Source organism: Scardinius erythrophthalmus (genome assembly GCF_964197995.2).
Source record: "Scardinius erythrophthalmus genome assembly, chromosome: 13".
Lineage (NCBI taxonomy): Eukaryota > Metazoa > Chordata > Actinopteri > Cypriniformes > Leuciscidae > Scardinius > Scardinius erythrophthalmus.
This window is the reverse complement of record NC_138233.1, coordinates 4,376,090-4,395,079: the sequence shown is the minus strand read 5'-3', so window position 1 is coordinate 4,395,079 and position 18,990 is coordinate 4,376,090. Positions and strand designations below refer to the sequence as shown.

Here is an 18,990-nt window from a genome sequence, read left to right as displayed (position 1 = left end):
ACATCAGCAGCAATAACCAACATCAGCAGCAATATTAACCAAAAGCAGCAGCAATAACAAACATCAGCAGCAATAATCAACATCAGCAGCAACAACAACAATAATCAGCAGCAATAACCAAAAGCAGCAGCAATAACCAAAATCAGCAGCAATAACTAACATCAACAGCAATAACCAACATTAGCAGCAAACCAACATCAGCAGCAATAACCAAAAGCAGCAGCAATAACTAAAATCAGCAGCAATAACCAAAAGCAGCAGCAATAACTAAAATCAGCAGCAATAACCAAAAGCAGCAGCAATAACCAAAATCAGCAGCAATAACTAACATCAACAGCAATAACCAAAAGCAGCAGCAATAACTAAAATCAGCAGCAATAACCAAAAGCAGCAGCAATAACTAAAATCAGCAGCAATAACCAAAAGCAGCAGCAATAACTAAAATCAGCAGCAATAACCAAAAGCAGCAGCAATAACTAAAATCAGCAGCAATAACCAAAAGCAGCAGCAATAACCAAAACCAGCAGCAATAACCAACATCAGCAGCAATAACCAAAAGCAGCAGCAATAACTAAAATCAGCAGCAATAACCAAAAGCAGCAGCAATAACTAAAATCAGCAGCAATAACTAACATCAGCAGCAATAACCAAAAGCAGCAGCAATAACCAAAATCAGCAACAATAACCAAAATCAGCAGCAATAACTAACATCAGCAGTGCTAACCAACATCAGCAGCAATAACCAAAATCAGCAGCAATAACCAACATCAGCAGCAATAACCAAAATCAGCAGCAATAACTAACATCAACAGCAATAATCAACATCAGCAGCAATAACCAAAATCAGCAGCAATAACTAACATCAACAGCAATAATCAACATCAGCAGCAATAACCAAAATCAGCAGCAATAAGTAACATCAGCAGCAATAGGGACTTAGAGCAACAGCTGCTGTTAGCTAAACATAACTGCCGTAGCTAAAGAACGCACAAAATCACCAAGCAACAATAAAGAGGACGGCGAACCGGATCATTTAATCATTTAACAAAATAAGATAAAAAAAATGTCTTTTCAAAGCAAGAGAAGGGTCAATCAATAGACTTCAATTTCAAATTGTTCACAAATGCATTGAGAAGATGTGATGCAGTTTGTTAATGACTATGAGCCCTGAACATGCGCTCCGTCACTAAACAAGCCCACAGAGAGTCCCAGAGGTGTGTCTCTCTCTCTCACCTAATGAATGACCCTCTGTACAGGGAAAGTGTGTGTGTGTGTGTGTGTTCAAACTCTGTAAGGGAGGAAACCCATTCGATTCCCATCTACAGCCAGCCCTGAACCTCCTGTGTGCTCCCATGATTCATCAAACCTTTAGATTTCCCATTTAAATGCATGATCAGCTTAGATAAGACCTAAACACATGTTTTCTTTCACATTCCCACCATGTGCATGAGAACAATAATCTTTTTAGACACTTTTTAGGACTGTGTCGACACTTGAGGCCATTTTTGAGAGTCATTTTCGATCTTAACGACGCGTCACGTGTTTTGGACCAGTGTGAGAGAGCTTGTGTTTAGGGATCATTACCCATGACTGCATGAACCCTTATATCTCTCTTCATCACAAACTCTTGATGGCCTTCATGGGACTGTTAGGACACTGTTAAGGGTGTTTTCAGACCTGTAGGTCGTTTGTTTTGTTCCGAAGCAGGGACTTCACAGGGCAACTTTTCAAAGTGTACATAAATGTGACTCAATTCAAGTCACATGAGTAAAACTGTCTTCTCATTGGTCAGAGCACACCTGTTTGTGTACATCATAGATTCATCCATGAAGGTAGATTGACAAGTTAACTCCACAGGATTATTGTGGCTTTATCTGTAGCTGTACTTACACATAAACACACACACACACACACACACAGTGTTTTCGTGTTTTATGGGGACTTTCCATAAACACAATGATTTTTAGACTGTACAAACTGTATATTCTCTCCCCTAATGCCAGCACTACTCCTAAACCTACCCATCACACAAAACTTTCTGCATTTTTACATTTTTACATTTTCATAAGCCGTTTTCCTATTGGGGACCAAAAAATGTCCCGACAAGGATTTTGGATATTGCCATCTTTGTGGGGACATTTTGTCCAAATTACGTAGGGTTTACCAGGACACACACACACACACACACACACACACACACACACACACAAAATAGGTAGGCCTATATTCCAAAACAAACACTCAAAAACAATCTGGTGTAAAAAAGTGACCGCCCTTAGTAGATGTTTACACACGTGCATTATTAATATCACGAGGCTAGATCTTAACATTTTCAAAAGAACACTTACTGCCACGTTGCTATGGTGTTGCTATGTAGTTCTGTACTGGCCATCCTCAGGTTTCTGTGATATTTTCAGGCTCAGAATCCATAGAACTAGAACGAATATTAACGTAATAATTATCGTCCTTGGTGTGCACGTCCTTTTTTTAACCATAGACTTCTTCTTTTTTACAGTCAATGGTTCTATTTCAATGAGAATAGATAAGGACGTCCACATAACAACTATAACAATAACAACCGAGTAACGATGTCGTTGGATTCAATTTCCGAACTTTTTTTCAGCTAATGAACGATAGAAACACGACAGCCAATCAAAGCCCACCGGACTTTAAAGAGCGCGATCATTTAAAGCGACAGACAAAATAACTGCCACACTTATAATTAACAGACATTTATTGTGTGTTGATGATTATTTAACAAGGCCTGTTCACAAGAAGAACGATAACTGTAAAGATAACTATATAACTATAAAATGATCGTTCGAATTATGAGATTAAGGGAATCACTTTCAGAATGTTTTTTTTTTCCAGCTGATGAATGATAAAAACATTGATAGCCAATCAGAATCCATCAAAATTTAAAGGGATAGTTCAACCAAAAAATACATTTTTGTCATCATTAACTCACCCTCGTGTTGGTCCAAAGTTTCTTCTGTTGAACAGAAAAGAAGATATTTTGACGAATAATCAAACTGTTGACGGCACACTTATAAACAGGACTTTATCGTGCGCTGCAAACCAAAAATAATAATTCTGATCATTTAGAAAAGTAATAGCACACCACATGATTTAAGCAATCATTAACAATCCGAGCATTGTAAATATATTCAATGAGGCCCAGAAGGGCTGAAATGTTGTCAGAGAAGGATACAAGGCCGTATTTTTACTTTTGTTGTGGTTAATTATGGGCTAATTAACAAGGAATAGCAAGAATAAAGATCATGCGCTCACTTTCCTCCTCGGCAAGACTAAACCAAAGCATTTTATTTTCCTCTCTGCATTGTTTCTCATTCTTAGAGGCTTTTAAGGTCCGGAAAAGGGAAACAAGAAAAGGGTTTTGCTTTCACTCCCTTTGGTGACTAACTGCAAGAATAAGAGTCATTCACACACAGCCAGAGGGAAACCCCAGATAATAATCTAATTTTAGATACTTTATATTTAAAGAAGTGTACTGGTGTGATTACAGAGGAAAAAGTGCACCATTTCTGCTTCATCAGAGGAAATTTTTTAAAAGGGTTAACTAAAACTATTAAAACTGTTTTCTTCATTGAAATCAAAATGAAATAAAATAAAATTTAGAAAAAAAAGAATTAAACTAAAATAAAACAAATTTAAGTTGAGTTAAAAGTAAAGTTTAAGCTAAATAATATAAATTATACTAATAAAATTAACCGAAATGACAAATTTCTAAACTAAAATTCCAATTGAAAATATTAATAAATACTATAATAGTATGTAAATACTTTAACAACACCGCTTTATTATACATTATAAAATGGAGTGTTCTGATACTGATTGCATATTTTAAATTCCATATTTCTGTATTAATTAAAGAGTTTCAAGTCCCATTTTACATTTCACAGAATATAGCAAAGAAAAGAAAATAGGCTGCGATTGCAAAAATATAAATAAACATAAAAATATTTTTTTCATAACTGACTCGCCTGGTTAATTGAACATGCAAATTATCAGAACATTAATAAAACGAGTCGACTCACAACTAGAATTATCATTTCATTTTATTCAATAAGCTTGTCATAAATTATAGCACATTAAAATATTTTTGAGTTACAAAGTGGATAGCAACATTTGTTGGTGGCCTGATCCGTTTTCCCAAAGAAAACAATGCATTGTCAGCGAGGAACATCGCGGCTTCATTAAACGATGTCAAGCAGCTTATGATGAAGACGAGGGGGGCGGGGGGGTTCGAGCAGCCACTGTTGAGTCTATGCTGGATGAAGACAGATGAGTTATCACACCATCACGACGGACACGGGTTCACAAGTCACGTTATAAGGAGAGGACAGGTGGACATTGGGGAGAGGGGGAAGTGACACGAGGAGAACATTAGCAAATAAAGAAAACGCATACAAGCACATAGTGTCTATGAGCGGATGATGTGGGGCGATTCATAATATGCGACATGTATTAAAAAACCCAAATCACAATGATTGGAAACACATGTAAAACACAGGAAAATGAGCACAGAAAATGTTCTTCACTGCTGCGTCTGGCTACTCATGATGATGGCTGAATATGAACGGGTAAGTTAGCGATGGGAATGATTGAAAACAGCTTGTTCAGTGTCTCTATGTGCAGTCCAGTCCACTACGTTTCATCTTTGTCCTATGCTCTTCCTTTTTTGCCATTATAGTCCATTAATTATTTACTTTTTAACTTCTTTTATCCTTATTTGTCTCTAAGCACTTCCTCCCCCAGACGAGCCACAGGCTGTGATTGGCCGGTGGGGCCAGGGGGCGTGTCTCTGCCTCTCAGCGGTCCAATCAATGAACTCCCTGCTAAAGTTGAGCCGCGGAACAGAAGCTAGCTGTAACCCTGGGCCGGTTCTAAGGGGTTTCTTCGGTTCTACTTCGACATCTGCTGCTGAACATGAAGCAAGAACTCGTAATAAGAGAAGGCAGATTCAGTACGGTCCTCCACGAGGTGCTGGAAAAAACTGGTCTTGGCCGAGGCGTCGTCCCTGGAGAAAGACAGCATGAGTCAACATGAGATCAAACTTGGCTCTATTTAATCTACTATCAAAATATGCATGTGTTTCTCATGTTTGATACATCAGGCTTTTATGGCTCGTATGATATAGTGAGAATATGCAGCTCAAACTCGAACACCTCAGTTTTATTCAGAGGCACAAACTGAGAAAAAATATGAAATTTGATGCAGATGTTATTTATATGAGCAAAAAGATGAATTTCTGATGCTTGTAATGTAAATCAATGAGATCTTTATAACTATATAACAGACCTTATGCATATAAATATCAGTCATCTCTCTCAATAACATGTCTTAGTAAGATCATATTTAAATGCTTAGTTTTATGATCAAAGCTCTGTAGCTTTGAACATATAATGCAATGCAATGATTGAGAGATGAACAAATAAACCTGATGATCATATTTGATCATGATTTTTTTTTAAATGATGTATGGATAATCAAGTAAACCTAAGTCCAGTAAGTGTTTATCTTAAATATTACTAACAATATAAAAGTTATTCTTACATTTTCTTTATAAAACTAAGGCTGTGAAACGACTAATCGCGATTAATCGCATCCAAAATAAAAGTTTGTGTTCACATAATATGTGTGTGTGTACTGTGCATAATTAATTTGTATATAAAAATACACACACATGCATGTATATATTTAAGAAATACTTGCTTAAATATACTGTATATATATATATATATATATATATATATATATATAGTACCAGTTAAAAGTTTGGAAACGTTACTATTTTTAATGTTTTTGAAAGAAGTCTCTTATGCTCATCAAGCCTGCAGTTAAAAACAAACAAAAAAAAACAAAAAAAAAAACAGTAATATTATGAAATATTATTACAATTTAAAATAATGGTTCTCTTTTTTAATATATTTTAAAATGTAATTTATTTTAATCATTCTAATATGCTGATTTATGATCAATGTTGGAAACAGTTGTGCTGCTTAATATTTTTTTTATAACCTGAGATACTTTTTTCAGGATTATTTGATGAATAAAAAGTTAAAAAGAACTGTATTTATTTAGAATAGAAATCTTTTGTAACAATATACACTACCGTTCAAAAGTTTGGGAACAATAACTATTTTTTTTTAAAAGAAATTAGTACTTTAATTCAACAAGGATGCGTTAAATTGATAAAAGGTGATGGTAACGATTTATATTGTTAGAAATGTTTTTATTTTGAATAAATGCTGTTTTTATGAATAAATGCTGTTAACGTTTTACTCATAAATGAATCCTGAAAAAAGTATTCCAAAAAAAATATATTAAACAGCACAACTGTTTCCATCATTGATAATAACTGAGTATCAAATCATCATATTAGAATGATTTCTGAAGGATCATAAGACACCAAAGACTGGAGTACTTGCTGATGAAAATTCAGCTTTGCATCACAAAAATAAATTACATTTTAAAATATATTAAAAAAAGAGAACTATTATTTTAAATTGTAATAATATTTCATAATATTACTGTTTTTTTTGTTGTTGTTTTTTTTTAACTGCAGGCTTGATGAGCATAAGAGACTTCTTTCAAAAACATTAAAAATAGTAATGATTCCAAACTTTTGACTGTATATATATATATATAATTTGTATTATGTATAAATATAAATATTTTATATATAAATAACACATTTTTCTTAAATATATACATGCATGTGTGTGTATTTATATCTACAAATTATGCACAGTACACACACATATATTATGTGAACACAAACTTTTATTTTGGATGCGATTAATCGTTTCAGAGCCCTAAATTTCACAGCAAAAAGACACATAGCACGAATGACGTTTACAATTATACCAAAATAACTTTTCCTTACTAAAAAGTATAAACTATCCATCAGACGACAGAAGGCATGAAGTAGATTGTGTGCGACACAAGTTTTGATCTTGTTGATTGGCTAGAGGCCTTAGAAACGTGCGTTTCAAATATGATACAGTAGGATTTAAGACACAGTAAATCTGAGAGGAATGTTCGTGGGCTCGTTTAAACACAGATTTCATAACAAACCAACATCTAAAAAAACCCCTCTTGAAGGAATGCAACTCCCACTGTGAGAGGAGGCAGTGTGTGATAGTATAAAAACACACCATCCTCCCTCAGGAACAATACGCTGCCCTGTGACTATGAATAACAGGGGCGGGAAGGGAGAGATGAAGCGATTGGGAAAGATGGAGAGGAAGAAAAGCTGTGTGGAATTAGGAGAAACGGGGAGAGAGAGAGAGAGAGAGAGAGAGAGAGAGAGAGAGAGCAGACGTACTTGACCACATGAAACGCAGGATGGAAGGTTCTCGACTCCAACAGCCACGAGATGAAGGCTCGAGTTCGCTCTGAATACGTCGTCTGCAGCTCTGGAATCTCAGTCTGTGAAACAAGGGCAACCAGAAGCATGTTTTCTATTCATTCCCAAAAAGTTTCGGTTTTTCGTCAGTAAGATGATGAAAGGTTGTTAGCACTTTTCATTGGATTTTTCATTCAAAGATTAATTAAATTGTTAAAGAGTTAGTTCACCCAAAAATGAAGATTCTGTCAGTAATTACTCTCCCTCATGTTGTTCCAACCCCGTAAGACTTTCGTTCATCTTCAGAACACAAATTAAGATATTTCTGATGAAATCTGAGAGCTGTCTCACTCCTCCATAGGCTTCTAGGTAATCAAGACTCAACCTTTATCAAGCGACGAGAATACTTTTTGTGCGCAAAACAAAAATAACGACTTTATTCAACTTTTGATTTTCTTCTGTGTTTCTCTGAGTGAGTTCACGTAGTGTAACAGCGCAGCGCTTCTGGGTTGTACATCAGAACGGAGGCTCACTATTGGCCAGCATCACACGCATCACATGACCAGCGTCGGCCAATAGTGAGCCTCCGTTCTGACGTACAACCAGAAGCGCTGCGCTGTTACACTACATGAACTCACTCAGAGAAACAGAAGAAAATCAAGAGTTGAATAAAGTTGTTATTTTTGTTTTGCGCACAAAAGTATTCTCGTTGCTTGATAAACTTAAAGGGCACCTATTATGACTCTTTTCACAAGATCTCTGATTACTAAGATTACTAAGTCTCTGATGTCCCCAGAGTGTGTATGTGAAGTTTTAGCTCAAAATACCCAACAGATCATTTTTTACAGCATGTTTAAATTGTAATTTTTTGGGGCTCAGAAAAACGCGCTGTTTTAATGTGTATCCCTTTAAATGCAAATTAACTGCTGCTGCACGGCACAGGGGGCGGAGCCTCACGAGCTCGCGCTCAGAGTCAGGACAATCTCATCTGATAATATCAGAACAGAAACTCTCAGTTGCGGTGTTCATTTCGACTCTGAGTCGGACAATAATGCCCACAGAGCCAGAGAATATATGCTGTATGGACATAGAACAGGTATAGTTTAGTTTCATTATGGTTATAATTTATTTGTCATCTGCTTTTATCCACTAATACAAGCCTGCTGTAGCAAACCCCGTCCGAATGATGACCAAAATATACTGACGAGTTCAGTGAAGTTTATTGTACATCACACAAAAGATGAGCGTTAGTTTTACTCCAGAGAATCTCTGTAAGAGCTGAATAAACATAAGTGCGCATTAAAGTCTTATCCATAAACTCTCTCTCCCTTTCATTATCAACAACATACACAGCGAAGTACACAAAACACTCGTTACAACTAACAGTAAACAAATATACACACCTTTTCAGTGGGTGCTAAATAGACTGGTAAACCTTATATCCGTAAAATGACTCGAAGAGCTGTCATAAACAGAGCGCTCACACTTTAATTTCTTCCGTGTCCAGTCACGTTAGGCCTGTTGCTCCGGAGAGTGTAAGCTGGATCACAAACAGTACAGATCCATCCTTGAGTAACAACAGGAGTAAATGAAGACTGCTATGTTCATTCTTACATCCATCAACAACACACCTCAATCGCTTAGGAGACATTCTTGTCTACAGCTGCTCAAGCGTCGAACAATGGCGGACTGTGTCCAGCTCACTCAGGGCGGGTCTGGGCTCAAACTGAAGTGTCAATCAACAGTCGTGGGAGGGGCCTGCTCAATTCTACGTCACATTGCGTCTAATCCAGTGTTGTGTGTAACGCGTTACAAAGTAACGCGTTACAGTAACGTAACTACTTTTTCGGGTAAAAAGTAGTGTAACGCGTTACTACAAAAAATTTGGTAACGAAACGTAGTTCCTTTTTCAATTCGGCGCAACGTTACTTTTCCCATGGATATATTTGACAGCGACACTGCCTCCGCTGCGCGCTTGAGAGAAGAGAACGGTTGAGATCTGAAGAGAACGATTTAGTTTCATATTTATGTTTAAATTAAATAAAATAACAATTTTGTGTGGAGACATGATTTTGACCACTTTATTAAGTTTGTTTTTGTAGAAAACCTGTATTTAAAGTGAATTTCGTTTTGTATTAATTGTATCTTAATTTTAATAAATGTTTTATCAATCAATTGCCTGAATTTAATAAGAAGTAAATTAAAGAAAACTATTTAGTTTCATATTTATGTTTAAATGAAATAAATAAATAAATAATTTAACCTATGTTGATTATATGAAAAGTGAAAAGCATGAGTAAGATCATAATTTTGTGCAATATATCGGGAGATAAATGGAGTGGGCAGACATGATTTAGACCACTTTATTAAGTTTGTTTTTGTAGAAAGACTTTCTTTAAAACGAATTTCGTTGAGTATTAATTGTATCTTAATTTTAATCAATGTTTTACCAACCAATCAATTGCCTGAATTTAATAAATAAGTAAATATGGCATGCAAAATAATCATGACGGCACCAGCGCGTGAACTGGAGCTCGTCTCCATACTGTAAATGAACCGAAACTCAGATAAGCTATACTTGTCTCACAGACCTGAGAAATATATAGAAAGCTTGAATATGTGTACTTTTAAACAAAATATATTTTTTCTCTCAAAATCTCTTTTTTTTCTCCTACTCCCTTAGAGTGAGTCGTATGTCTGAAAACTAAGCTTATGTCTTCTATATCATTTTGTCCTATGCTATCAAGACGCGATTCGCACCGGTGTTAGAGAGCAGGAGCGCTTTATTGGCTGTTGCCGAAATTTAAAGTTCGGTGGATAGGGGGAGCGGAGCGAAGTGGTGCGGGCGCGCTGCTCATCGCGGAGTGTCACACTCTACCCCATGATGCAGAGCCGGCTGAGAATAAAAGTTGCCGCACACAGCAGCGCCAATGAGAAGGACTTTTTTTCTTTCGAAATTGATACTATTTTTTATAATAAAGAGCACAAAATAATTACCTGTTATGTCCTCCATTGTATAACTTTATGTCTACATATTTAGGAACAGATATTGGGTTCTGCCCAAAGTCAAGCAACATAAAAGTAACGTAATAGTAACGAGTACCGTAAAAAGTTACTTTCCAAATGGGGTAACTAAGTAAAGTAACGGATTACTTTTTTAAAAAGTAACGAGTAACGAGCAAACACTACTTTTTAAAAGTAACTTCCCCAACACTGGTCTAATCTGAGAACAGCTCTTTCTGAGACAGTGCTTATGATTTATTGAGATTGTAAAAAAAACACTGGGTGGATTTTTATCATTCTAGGGTGGTTTTGCTCACACACTGCCAACACACATTTATGTTCAAACACCATGTAAAAGTGAATTTTGCATAATAGATGCCCTTTAAGGTTGAGCCACTGTAGTCACTTGGACTATTTTAACGATGTCTTTACTAACTTTTCTGGGATGGCAGATCTCGATTACCTAGAAGCCTATGGAGGAGTGAGACAGCTCTCAGATTTCATCAGAAATATCTTAATTTGTGTTCTGAAGATGAACGAAAGTCTTACAGGGTTGGAACAACATGAGGGAGAGTAATTACTGACAGAATCTTCATTTTTGGGTGAACTAACTGTTTTGGATAAGTTTGTATTAAATCATAAATCTGGAAAAATTAAAACAGACAACAGAATTTCTGGAGAGAAAAAAACCCATAGGGACCTATTATTGAAAAAAAAAAAAGCATAAATTATTAGGTTGTTAAAGTTTCATGAATCCAATTGATTAAGCATGCTTCTTGATCATTAACATTTAATGAAACTATTCAAACGGAATCCAACATTTAAATTAACACAGAATCTAGGAAAAATAAAATGGAATTTTTGGAATAAATGAAAAATTTCATTAGGGCCCTAATTTTTTTTTATTTTGAACCACAAAAAAAATGCTGTTACATTGAACAAGTTTCATGAATTCGATTAATTAGACATGCTTTTTCTTCACTATGGACTCCAGAAATATGAAACAAAACTGGGAAACAATAGAACGGTTTCACAGGGTTCATGAAGCGTCTGGAATATTCAGATGTTTAGGACAGTGGTTTTTGTGTGAAATCTGAGTGAAGTATGTGAGGTTTAGAGAAACGATACAGGGCCCACAATCCTCTCCAGGGTGGGATCATGTTGGCAGACTTTCAAAATGAAAAACAAACTCTGGTTCACGTTCTAATGCTGATCAGAAGCAGCTTCTGTCCTTCATAACTCCAAGAATATGATCATATAGAGAGGAGACAGAGAGGAGTTTGAGAAACATTCAGTATGAATGTGGTTTGAACACATAAGAGGCAATATTCTCCTATTCTTTTACATTTTGCAACATAAAAGGCCATAATTTCGTATTTTTATGATCATTGCAGTGCTTTTGAGTATCATTGATATGGCAAAACGATCATATCACGATTTTCTCATGTTGGTTTTACTATTTTCCATGTGATTGCGCAGCACAGCCAAACTATTTTCGCCATTTAAAAAATTTAGCCTTACAAGATAACAAAATATAAAAAAAAAAAGAAAAGTAGAGGTGGGCGAAGATGAAAATCTTCATCCCTTATTTTATCTTTGCTATTAAAAATGAAACCAGATACACATTACAAATACAATATAATATTTTTTCACAGTATGTCTATTTAACAGTTGAAATTGAATGAATGTAAAAATAAAACACTACATAGACTTCACTGTGTTAATTCTATATACACTGATTCTTATTAAAGCTACTGAAGTTATTCAGCCAAGAGCAGCGAGTGATTTTCTCTGTCTATTGTTGTTTGATTAACATTAAATGACAAGCGTCTGTGGTTTTGGCTTTCTCCCAACTGTTTACGTTCACTGAAGACATAGACGACTGCGTTTCTGTAAACCTTGTGTGTATTTGACTGTTTAAGCGCAATAAGATGCAAAAGACAACTTGGTTTAGTACTCGCGCTCTGTTTGACAGGCTTTAAGCGTATCTTTATATTTTAAAGGGGTGATGAACTGAGAAATCACATTTTCCTTGAGCTTTTGACATAAGAGGTCATCATACTATAAGAATATCCTGTAAGTTTCAGAACTGAAAACTTCCTTGTTAGTCCAATAAAAGCTTTTATTGACACCAGGCACAGCGAACGACTCGTTTTTCAAAGTGGGGATCTATGAGGTCAAAGGGTATCAAACCCTGCCTCCGCAAAAGATCAATGCCTACTTCAACACCGCCTGTTTAGCCCCGCCCACTGATTCACGCATTACATGAAACTCATTATAATATGCAAAACTGTTATCCAATCATAGCAGTGGGCGTTTACTTCCAAGTCTTCAATGCGGCACGCCCATAAAAACCGGAGCTAGGCTCAAAACCAGGGTAGAAAATAGCCTATTACTTATTCATTTTGATGTTTTTGAATGTAAAAACCAAGCGAACGTCTTAAGTTGACCTCAGACAACAATATAAGCCAGTTCATGACCTCTTTAAAGTTTTAGTAATTTTGTTGTTATTATTTACTTTTATCAAATTTTAGGTTATTATAGTATTTACTATTTAGTAGCTAGACTCGCATATGGCCGTTACCAGAAGCCAGTGATTATAGTTAATTAAGTTATAAATATTGGTATTTTTCTCACAAAAACGCATCGCTTCGCTTCAGAAGGCCTTTATTAATCCCATGGAGTCGTATGGATTACTTTTATGATGGATGGATTTGCTTTTTTTGGGGTACCATTCACTCATTCTTCCATTATAAAGCTGGGAAGAGCCAGAATATTCACTCAGATTGTGTTTGGCTGAAAGAAGACATATACACCAAGGATGGCTTGAGTAAACTATGGAATAATTAAAAAAATTTGGGTGAACTAACCATTTAATGCATTATGATTTCTGAAAACATGATTTTTGCAGCTTCGTTTCAATAAATGGTCCGAGTAGACGAGAGAGGGAGTTGTGAACTTGAGTATGTTTTTTTTTACAGAGCAGGAAAATCCTGTTTTCCATATGATACCTGATCCGTCACCTTTAACACAACGGAGTGGAAGAAGATACATGTGAGAAATGAAAAACAAAGAGTTCACCAACGACACACACTCACCATGTTGGACGGTAAGGATGCATAATTGGGGTAGCCCAACACGTCACGTATGAACATCTCGTTACAGCACTTCCCCACCCAGAAGTACATCACCTACAGAGCGAAGGACAGAAACCACAGTGAGGGAAGCTGCCGCTACACAACGCTGTCGTATGCGTCTAGAGATACACTCACGCTGCCGCAGTCCATGAGGAACGCTCCTTCTCTAGTGAGTTTCTCTGCTGAGAGCTGCAGTAAAGGAGGCTGAGGAATCACAGAGTCGTTCAGATGCAGCGCCGCCTAGAGGACAGACAAAACACACAAATCTATTCAGTCTAATCTCAAACTTCATCATTACTGGCCATTAAAAAAAACTGGCTCCTGAAATTTGTTAGCACTTTAATAAAAAGCATCATAAAAATAAGCATAAAGCACAAATCTCCTTGAAGAGTTATGTTATTGTTTCCTTACTACTATAATTTAACTTTGTCGTGAACCACTAAATGATTCTTTGAAGCAAGATCACTCTAATATGCCGATTTGTTGCTTGATAATTAATAATTGTTCTTTTAATTAGTAATGTTCTTGCTGCTTAATGAATCTTTGTGTTTGCTGAACAGAAAGTTCAAATGAAGAGCATTTTTTTTTTTAAATCATAATCTTTTGAAACATCATAAAATGTCACATTTAATGCATTTTCTTGTTGAATAAATGTATTTTTTCCCCACCTTTCTTACTCCAAACTTTTGAATGGTAGTTTATCACAGTTTCCACACAAAGATAAGCAGAAAAAACATTTTCAACATTGATAATCATCATATTAGAATGATTTCTAAAGGATCATGTGACACTGAAGACTGGAGTAATGATGCTGAAAATTCAGCTTTAAACACATGATCTGAATGAATACATTACAATTGAAAACAGGTATTTTAAAATAGACTAATATTTCACAATATTACTGCTTTTACTATTTTTGATCAAATAAATTCAGCCTTGAAAGACTTCAAAAACATTTAAAAAATCTTAATTATTCAAAACTATTGACCAATAGTGTAGATATTTAAGAACAAATGATAACAGATGGAAAAGGAAATCAATATTATCATCTATTCAAGTTTTGATGTTCGCGTTTATATTATTGTAGTACGAGTATGTCTATACACGTTTGTCATTTTGGCATGCTTTTCATACAAAGCGCTTTACAGAAAACGAATAATACTGTAACTAATTAAAGGGCCAGCGCTCCCTAAATTACATGGGATTACATTTTTCAATGGTAACGTGGTGATAAGGAGCATTAATTAATATGGATGGACTCTACATCCTCATCCTGGTTAAATTACATCATGTACCATTATACACCACACCTGTATGAATGTGCGTTACCTGTTCGGTCATGTTGTCGATGCGGTAAAGGTCTGGGTGAACCATACGCATGATCTGATGCAGCGGCTGACTCTTAAACTCACACATGGAAAACACTCGCTCATCCAGACGGGTGCTCGTACCAGTTCGCAGAGCTTTCTGCAGGACGAAACAAGACAAAAATATTAAATATATCGAATGAGATGGGAAAAAACAAAACAATAACAGAAACAAATTTCCATGTTCCGTTTCATGGCTTTTGACTGAAGTGAGGTTAGTCACTGAATGTCTGGTTTTGTATGTGCATACAGCGCCCCCACCTGTTTGAGCAGAGCTAGTACATATAGAGGGAACAGACGCAGGGAGGCAGGCGCCACCAGGCCGGAGGGCTGGATGTTGGAGCCATTCGCACGATACGCTGACAAACAATCCACCACGGCATTGACTAACGCGTCTCTCGCATCAGACAGACTGGAGGAGATGGAGCGATCGATGGCTGCAAAGAGACACACAGAGAGACATGATGTTTCTAGCAAGCAAAACTAACAAATCTACAGAGCCCCTAAAGGGGACTTTCCAAAAAATAAAAAAAATAGACGCATGAGAAACTTTTCACGTGCACAAAGGATTTGTTGAAATTAACATTAACAAAGATTAATAAATGCTGTATACATGCGGCGTTATATAGTAATCTTTCAAAATTATCATGCGAGTATTTCCATTTTGTATAAATATTAATTGTTAGACAATAAATCATTTAAACCGATTAATTGAAGAAATAACTGACATATTAATCAATGATCAAAGTAATTGTTAGTTGCAGCCCTAGCATAAATACAGTGCGATGTTAAAGGGATACTCCACTTTTTTCGGAAATAAGCTCATTTTACATCTCCCCCAGAGTTAAACAGTTGAGTTTTACCGTTTTAGAATCCATTCAGCCGAACTCCGGGTCTGACGGTACCACTTTTAGCATAGCTTAGCACAGATCATTGATTCTGATTAGTCCAGTAGCATTTCTTTCAAAATGACCAAAGAGTTTCAATATTTTTCCTATTTAAAACTTGACTCTTCTGTAGTTAAACCGTGTACTAAGATCGACGGAAAATGAAAAGTTGCGATTTTCTAAGCCTATATGGCTAGGAACTACTCTCATTCCGGCGTAATAATCAAGGAACTGTGCGGCTGTACCATGGGTGCAGCAGGCGTAATGATATGACGCAGCGCCTGAAAATAGTCCCCAGCTCGGTAACTTCTTCCAACGTGACCGGGACTAAGTTTGTCTAACCTATTAGACCTATTTTCAGGCGCTGCGTCATATCATTACGCCTGCTGCACCCATGGTACAGCCGCACAGTTCCTTGATTATTACGCCGGAATGAGAGTAGTTCCTAGCCATATAGGCTTAGAAAATCGCAACTTTTCATTTTCCGTCGATCTTAGTACACGGTTTAACTACAGAAGAGTCAAGTTTTAAATAGGAAAAATATTGAAACTCTTTGGTCATTTTGAAAGAAATGCTACTGGACTCATCAGAATCAATGATCTGTGCTAAGCTATGCTAAAAGTGGTACCGTCAGACCCGGAGTTCGGCTGAATGGATTCTAAAACGGTAAAACTCAACTGTTTAACTCTGGGGGAGATGTAAAATGAGCATATTTCCGAAAAAAGTGGAGTATCCCTTTAAACTGATAGATATATACTAGGGGTTGAACGACTTCAGATTTTTTAAAGTCCACATTTATGTGATGAAAGTCGAGTCGACTAGTCGCTGATGACGTCTTTGATGAACAAATAAGCCTGAACCTCGGGTTGAGACTCCTGTGCACAGATATGGCATATGACACAGCGCTCCATCTCATCTTATCCAACATCAGCTTATTTTTATCAGTTCTTTTGTCTGTGGGTCGTTATATTTCTAACAGATTTAGATAAAGTAGCACAGTAAAAATTTACATTTATATGAATGCAATAGTTGGAGCTGTGGGTTTAAAGGATTGGTTCACCTCAAAATGAAAACTTTTAAAAAGGTAGGGTAGGGTGGAAAAATCCATCTCATTTTCTCCTCCAACTTCAAAATCGTCCGACATCATTGTTTTACCTTTTTTGTTAAAGGGCTTTTGTATTAGTCTTCGCATGTTCGCTTTGTAAGCAATGGGGCGGTACTTCCGCCTACGTCCAGCGTGACCTTTCCAACGTGATTACGTAATGCCTGGCGCGTCACAGACCAGCACAAGACGAACAAATTTGGTTAAAAAGTATATAAATGTTGTTGTTTTTTTGAAAATTACCGATCGGTTCGCCTGATAAGACCCTATTCCTCAGCTGGGATCATGCAGAGCCCATTGAAGCACTTCAGAGCCCTTTGAAACGGCACTGATTTGGACTTCAACATCTTGGTTACCGTTGAAGTCCATTGTGTGGAGAAAAATCCTGAAATGTTTTCCTCAAAAAAACTTAATTTCTTTTCCACTAAAGAAAGAAAGACATGAACATCTTGGATGGCATTGGGGTGAGTAAATTATCAGGAAATTTTCATTTTGAGGTGTACTAATCCTTTAAGTGGACTTGAAAGATTTCTTATCCGGTTTCGCTCTTTATAGGCCATGATCAGTCTGTTCAACCCTTAATACATACTAGAAACACATTATACACACACTAGCTACAGAATTGCATTTGGCACTTAAAATGTCAAGGTATTTGTTCCACTCACCCATGTTGGCCAGCAGGCATGAAATGGCTTGGATATCCGCTCCAGAAAACACTTCATTCAACTGACTGACCACCGGCAGACACAGAGTGTGCACTCGGATTCGACGTTTACCTGTCAATCATAAATATATACCAATCAGACAAAATCTCATACGTCTGCGATAATTAATGCGATATGGCTCAGCTTGTCAGTTAACTACGGCTCTGTGTTGTAAATGCTGCTCCATCTGAAAGCAGGTGATGGCGATTTACTACTAATGAAGGAACTGGCTTTACTGACGAGATGCGCCTAACAATGTCATGCGATATATCGCCCAGCCCTAAGGGAGATATTTGCTTTTACAGAAATCGCTTTTTAAGGACTACAACAAACGGCTGGTAGAGACTACACCACATTCCTCCCGGGTTAGTGACATCACCAACCTAAAATTTACATAAACCCGCCCCCTGAACACCATTTATAGATTATCAAGACAGAATATGCTAATCAATGACTAGAAGATAACTACACATAAGCTACATAAATTCATCAACTAACCATTCAGAAATGTTGTCTACATGTCGTCACTTCTTCTTGAGTCTCTCCATCTTTGTCTGAATTCGGTTTGAACATAAAAGGCTAAAAGTTTTTGAAATGTTCAGTGCATATGTGTGTGTGTGAGGTAAAAGGACATGAGCTCTTGAAGCTCCGCCCCCTGTGCCAGGAGCAGCAGCTCATTTGCATTTAAAGGGACAGACACAAAACGGTGCGTTTTTGCTCACCCTCAAAAAGTGACAATTTTAACATGCTATATAAAAATATCTGTGGGGTATTTTGAGCTAAAACTTCACATACACACTCTGGGGACATCAGAGACTTATTTTACATCTCGTGAAAAGGGTATTATACCACCCCTTTAATAACGTCTTATCTTAATTTTATGTTGTTACTTTTTTTTTTAGCTTTCATATTACACATGATGTGGATTCAATTGTACTTTTAAAAAAAAATTGTCAGAGTCCGTGTCAAGTTCGAGTACAAGTCCACCTGAGTGCGTCTGAGTCCAAGGTCATTCATAATTGCAGTCCGAGTCCAAGTATCCCCAACTCTATTGTATAGACTATCAAAACTGGACTATTGTAAATGTGCACACACTCGTTTACCTTTGCTTGATGTGTAAAGAAGAGCCGCTTGAAAACAAGCGAGTGATGTATCGGCTAAACTCTCCTCGATGGACATTTGCACTGCGAAACCAGTGTCCGGGTTCACGTTGGCCAGAGACAGCAAATCAGTGGAGCGCACAAAGAAGTTGCCATGGAAAGTGTGGATGGACAAGCCTGTTGACCAATCAGAGAAAGTGTCACACACACACAAAAAAAAGATAAACAAACAGTTTATCAAACAGTACAGTATATTCTCAAATCAGCCTTGTTGTAAAATCTATACAAATACACAGCCCTAGTAAATGCCATTTTAAT

At 36.7% G+C, this 18,990-nt stretch overlaps 1 protein-coding gene across 2 annotated transcripts in view; it reads right to left on the bottom strand.

The window, feature by feature from the left end:
• Positions 1 to 4,060: 4,060 nt before the first annotated feature.
• Positions 4,061 to 18,990, bottom strand: part of sec24b (SEC24 homolog B, COPII coat complex component) — a 36,726-nt gene continuing 21,796 nt past the window's right edge. The window contains exons 17-24 of one of the 2 annotated variants that reach the window (XM_081383519.1): positions 18,676 to 18,849; positions 17,534 to 17,644; positions 15,141 to 15,316; positions 14,842 to 14,979; positions 13,648 to 13,752; positions 13,474 to 13,566; positions 7,352 to 7,455; positions 4,061 to 5,041 (exon numbers count right to left, since the gene is read on the bottom strand). In XM_081383519.1, coding sequence (XP_081239645.1) covers positions 4,927 to 5,041; positions 7,352 to 7,455; positions 13,474 to 13,566; positions 13,648 to 13,752; positions 14,842 to 14,979; positions 15,141 to 15,316; positions 17,534 to 17,644; positions 18,676 to 18,849 — 1,016 coding nt within the window. In that variant the 3' untranslated portion in view covers positions 4,061 to 4,926. The remainder of the gene's footprint in view (positions 5,042 to 7,351; positions 7,456 to 13,473; positions 13,567 to 13,647; positions 13,753 to 14,841; positions 14,980 to 15,140; positions 15,317 to 17,533; positions 17,645 to 18,675; positions 18,850 to 18,990) is intronic. The other variant, XM_081383520.1, reaches the window with a different exon arrangement.